Source organism: Cryptomeria japonica, chromosome 1, assembly GCF_030272615.1.
Source record: "Cryptomeria japonica chromosome 1, Sugi_1.0, whole genome shotgun sequence".
Lineage (NCBI taxonomy): Eukaryota > Viridiplantae > Streptophyta > Pinopsida > Cupressales > Cupressaceae > Cryptomeria > Cryptomeria japonica.
In genome coordinates this window covers 108585759-108591719 of record NC_081405.1, presented here as the reverse complement: position 1 = coordinate 108591719, position 5961 = coordinate 108585759, and the positions used below count along the sequence as shown (strand labels likewise).

The window sequence follows — 5961 nt, the reverse complement described above, 5'->3', positions numbered from 1 at the left end:
TTAAGATATAAAGATTTCGTCTAGAAGTTTGATTTCAATACTTCTCTACTCTTAAATCTACATTTCATAGTGTTCTATTTTTTCTTTAAACATCCAATACAACTTATGGTTGCAACAAAAATAATTAAATAAATAAATTTGTCTCAAACAATTGAATTGGCAAAATATACTCAAATTTAGATGGTTCGATGATCAATAGAAAAAGAATGCACAGCGGCGAGTAGACATGGCAAGTCAAGAAGTTGGTGGATTGATACAATTCGCTTCCTGCTTGAATTTGTAGATTAATACAATTTACTTCTTGTTTCAACTCAATCTAAGAAATGAAACAAAATCAAACAAAAGTCATGCACAGATAAAACAAATGATTGACAGATTAAAAGATATTGACTCAACAACGAGATCCATGAAAGGCAGAATTTGGTAGTACTAAATCGATTCTTCAGCTACCACCAAGGTTCTTTCTGATTGTCTGCACCTGCAAATCATTAATCTGGAATGACTTGGCCAAAACATTGCTGGGAATTGCCGGATTGGAAGCAAAAGTGGCCAAGGGAACGACAGAGTTACCAGGAGCTTGACTGTTAAGAGCCGCTATGACAGAGGCAGGGCTGTTTCCCATGTTTTCAACAAAGTGTATGAGGGCCTTGGGAAACACAAAAACATCTCCGGTTTTGATATCTGCAGAGAAAAGCTTGTTGGTGGTGTCCACAAACCCAACTCTGAGTTTCCCTTCCAAAACGAAGATTATTTCAGAGGCTCGTGGGTGTGTGTGAGGAGGAAGCACTGCTCCCACTGCAAAATCTACACGAGCCATTATTATCCCCAGTGTGTTTATGCCAGGGAGAACTCCTGCTCTTGTAGAAGTCACACTCACAGCGAATGGATTGCCTGACGTGTTTCCTTGGGTGCTCAAAATGGATGTAGTAAAGTGCTCTGCAGAAGCTTCGCTGGAGTTTATACATGGCAGACCATTCATAAAAACTGTGGAAGAGGAAGTGTCTGCTACACAGAAATCCTGCAATGCATCTGGATCTGCACTTATTGTCGGCACTAGTAAAACCACAAGTAGAGAAACCCAAAAGTATACCATTGTGATTTTGAAGAAGCAGATAGTGAGTTACAACAATATTGAGGTTCTGGCCTCGTATGGTGCTATATATAGATATCCATGCAGAAGCAAATGAGGAATTTGTCAATTTAATTTTGCGATTTCGTAGTCATTTTCATCTCTTTCAAAGTTGAGACTATCTGGAAATCAACGAATAGTTCTCTGTCCAATTAAAACATATGAAAATACCAGTGGTTAGCGCAGGGAACATAATTATCTATAGAAGCATTCTAGAATAAATTTTAGGTCAAGAAATTTTTAGAGACTGTGCACATGCACTCGAATCTCTGTGGATTGTATCCATGGTATACAAGTTTCGAAATTTAAGCCTTTTCTTGCGCAATTCTTTTGATAACAATTGTTAAACTTGTTTGAACCGTGCAGGCTGCATTGGATGTTGACTAAGTCATTTGGTTGACAAAAAAAATGGTTTCAAATTCAACGAAAGGCGCGTAAGATTAAATTCATGGCTATACAAAAAGTTCAAAGCTGAGTGAGTCTACGCTATAAATAGCATGCGACTTTTCTGAGCATTCCAGTCGTCTATTTATTGTCACCCTGAAATGAAATTCAACACGCTGACGACATCGATAATGACTTTTTCTAAAAGAAAATAAAAAATTTAATAAAATTGGTATTTAGGTATGGAAATTAAATATTTTAAACATTATTATTCAGAGATTGCTTGCACCTTAGTTCTTTTAATTAGAGTCAAATGTTTTTTTGTTTTATTTTATTTAAATCACTCGTTGCAATATAATAATTTTTTCCATATCAATTATATGATTTATTATAATAGGTGCAAGTATAGCCTCATCTTTCCACCTTTAGTTACTATTTTTTATTAAGATAAGTGGGTTTTTGACAAGGCCCACACCTTGTTACAAGGCAAGATGATTACCAAAGGGGTACCAAAAAAAAAAGATGAAACAACAAAAAACCAAACCGAGAGGATAACAGAGTTGCAAGGAGATACAAAACTTATAGCATAACAAAAATAGTAGTACATTTAATCACTAAACATCAACGTTGGGGCCCAACATTGGCCCTAAGAAAATAGTCTTTATGTTAAAGACAGTAAGGGATTGGCGTTTTTGCATACTACAAACAATAGTCCAAGAACCATCATCTTCACTTGTAGAACATTTAAGAGCACGAGAGGAGGCACTTTGAATAGAGAGGAAAATGTCCTTGCTGGGCACCTTATTTTTAGGGGAAGCCTTATGATTCAAAGACAGAGAGTCAAGAAACATCAAAGGAAAAGGATAAAATCCCAAGTCCCTAGTGGTGAGGGCAACAAAAGTAGTAACCTAAGTGGCCAAACTAGCCAAAGTAATAGGAGAAGGAGGCATTGAGTCAACAAAGAACTTCAAGTTTTCATCTGAATCAATAGGAAATACAATGAGATGAAAGCAATTAGCATTGTTCTACTAGGTGGGGGAAAAGTGTGAACAAGAGCCATGGGGACAAGAGGGAGACAAATGATCCATGGAAAAACAATGTCTATAATAGAAAGGGATCACCTCGTAGTCAATCATCTATGTTTAAGGTTTCTTACCCACCTTAAAAATTAAATCGAGGCCAACAATGTCTTTGAAAGATCAATGTCCATTAGAATACATGCATAGGATGTGTGGGAGAAGTTTATAGTATTAGGGTCCACCTTGAGGAAGTAGCCTAGCATATTGCCAATAACCTCATATGTAGATTTGCACCATAAATGTAGGGAGAGGTAAGGCGACCCAACCCAGACTAGAGAGACAGCCATTGATTCATTTAGAGGGTTAAAGGATGGTGACCAGGGGAAAAGATAGAAAGGGTGAGAGCTTCATTTCTAGTCACCCATGATCCAAACAACTTCATGATTTTCAAAGGACTCAAAAAAAGGGACAAAAAATTGAAGGGCACAAGGGTAAGTATCAACCTTACTTTTAATGAAAGGGTTTTGATGCATATAAATCTAGGTTTTCAAATTCAATAAGAAGGGCCAAAAGCGACTAAACCTACAAACTAATCCTTTCCTCTCAAAGTAGGAAATACACTCAAGCACCTCAAGTTACCCAACACCACCTTTAGATAATTCTCTTTTGTCATTGAAGATGCAAAAAACAAGCATGAGATCTTATGGGAGAAGATCTAGATGATTCAACATTAGACAATGAAGTACCTACAAGAAAACAATACATGCAAAGAAAAACAAACAATGTGCACATACATGTATTTAATAGGGATTTACCTCCATTGCACTCCTATCTCTCAAGGTCTTGTGTTTTAAATGGATGTTCTGAGAAGAACTACAAAAGATGCTATGAAGAATCCAGATTTGAAAGATTAATCTAAATGATATGAAAGCTATGAAAATCAAAGAGATGATGAACTAGAATGAAAGTTAAAAAAAAGGATTTGAAAATGCAAGTATGCAAATGATAGAGAGATATTTACTAGGCTGAGAAATGAGGAGGAGAAAGGTATCTATAGATGTTCTTAGGGTGGAATCCAAGTTGTAGGGTGAATGTGGGATAAAATATTGGCTTGAAGGTGTAAGTGTTTATCCCATATTCACTAGGTGGATGAAATGGGTAAGAGTCGAAAATGGTTTCAATAATAGATTAAATGCATAATAATATATTATGATATAATGAAGAATAATGAGATAATATATTGATGAATGAATATTATGATGTAATGAAGAATAATAATGGATAGTAAGAATATTATATAATAAGGATCCATTTGTTAATGGGAAAAATTGAGGTTGATTGCTAGGACAATTTTTATGTCTATAGTAGTATTATAACAAATAATTTGAATGAAGCCAAACTATCATTAGCAATGAATTAATCTAGTTTTAGAGTAAAAATTTATAGCCATTCTTATTTGATACACTTGAAGTTTTAATTAGATGATTTAGAAATGAAGAGTACTATAAAAATTCAATCATAAGAGAATTTAAAAAAAAATAGCAAGTAGATGTAGAATTCATTTTAAATGAGTAACATGAACATTTAGCTTATTTCATTATACTGCCATGATCATTCTAATAAAAGTGTAATTATTATAATTTATAGATATCAAGAGGAGAACAAGAACTTGGTTGGTCACGAGTAAATTGTGGTAGTTTGCGATTCCATTTACCATTGTTGTGGGCATAACAAAACCAAACAATGTGAACCACTTCCTGATTCACCCTAACCAAGTGGACCTAGCAAGCTATTCTAGACTATGATTTTTTTATGAAGGAGTTAAGCATATAGACTTAAGTGAATAATTAGTTATTATTTTACAAATATTGATTGAGATGAGGACTCTAGTGTATCTCATACTATATGAAGGGTCAATCCTTAGCCCGTCGGGGTTAAATATATCATAAAACTACTAGAAGGAATATTTTTGACTCTCTCATATGATACCATTATCAATCCAAAATGTTCATATAGGTACAATAGTGATTTCCACAAGTAATAAACCTATCTACATTGTTGGATTCAAATTTCAATCACTCCTATGTCACTAGTGACAAGTCTATCTACCCAAAAAGAAGTAGCTTCCAACATATACCACCTTGTGACCTTAGTGACATTATCATCTATCGCCTTTACAATATGGGCAGCACTAGGAATTGATCACTTCTACACTATAAGTGACTACAAGATAACCCACCTAATGTAATGATCATATCCATTTTTTCTTAATTGTACATTAGGGTAACCACCAACTCAATTTCTTCAATATCAAATCTAGGGTAGCCCTTGGTAATCTTTCACCTTAATGATATAAATGGGTACTCACTAGTCCTTAAGGTATAGTAATAATATAAAGAATTGATTGTTGGCATGGTCCAAAGACTACCTATAATTACTTTATTATCCTAGAGGTTCACAATTGGATCATCAATCACCTAAAATTAATAAACATTCCAAGGTGAACCATAAACAATATATAATAGTTATATGATTGTAGATAGTCTAAATGTTATGGTAGCTAATACTTTGATAAATATCTAAGTAAAATTTAAGTACCATTCAAAAATATGGGAGTGATACTGTGTGCTAGGGTTTCAGAGGGGGTTGAAGATTTAGAGGAGGGTGATGATGACAATAGGTAAGCAGATGATGGGGAGTTTTCCCTAGCTATGGCAGATGTTAACCTGGGTCAAGTTTTTTTGCCTAGATAGGTGTTGCCCCTACTTTGGTGGGTGCGATTGGTGCCTTCCTTTGCTTGAATAGGCCTATCGTTTCACGGTTTAGATTTTGAACAAATAACTTAATGTCATAGATATGGTCCTTTATTTTGGGTTTTATTCCTTTGATGTTTTCTTGTGTGCCTAGTTCTTTGGTATTTGAGGGATATAGGATGAATTAGGTTGGTGGCTAGGCCTATTTCTTTTCATGACAACAATTTCTCATGGGTCCAACTTTTCCTTAAAGGTTTGTGCATTGTTGTGGGTTTCTCATTGCCATCTTGTTCTGTAATTTGGGGTACCATTCATGTGCCTCTTTGCGGGGTACTCTATTTTCTCTAATGTGGAGGGGAATTGGAGTTCAGGTGCATGGAGAGTGTGGTTTTTTGTTGATTGTACCCTCTTTTGGTGTTGTGGTCATTGCTTGTTGGTAGTAGTTGACTGCATCCTTGTCCACTTTGTTGGCCTTTGTCATACCTCCTCCCAATATTTCTTAGGGGATCTATTCCTCTAATCTGCTCACTTTCTTTAGTGGAGAAACTTTGTTTGGGGAGGTATCCCTATGGAGGATTTGGTGCTGCAATGGTCTCCTCTTCTTTGGATCCTTGGTCCTATGGAGGTGGGCTTCTTTTTAGAGTTGGATGGCTTCCTCAGGTGTTTCAGGTCTTTA

General features: G+C 35.5%; 1 protein-coding gene across 1 annotated transcript; it reads right to left on the bottom strand.

The window, feature by feature from the left end:
• Positions 1-442: 442 nt before the first annotated feature.
• Positions 443-1093, bottom strand: LOC131026800 (rhicadhesin receptor). The gene has a single exon (XM_057956778.1). The coding sequence runs from the start codon at positions 1091-1093 to the stop codon at positions 443-445; it is 651 nt and encodes a 216-aa protein (XP_057812761.1).
• Between the last annotated feature and the right edge of the window lie 4868 nt (positions 1094-5961).

What these genes read in the sequence shown, in the direction of transcription:
- LOC131026800 (XM_057956778.1), bottom strand. Translation starts at nt 1,093, where the DNA reads ATGGTATACTTTTGGGTTTCTCTACTTGTGGTTTTACTAGTGCCGACA.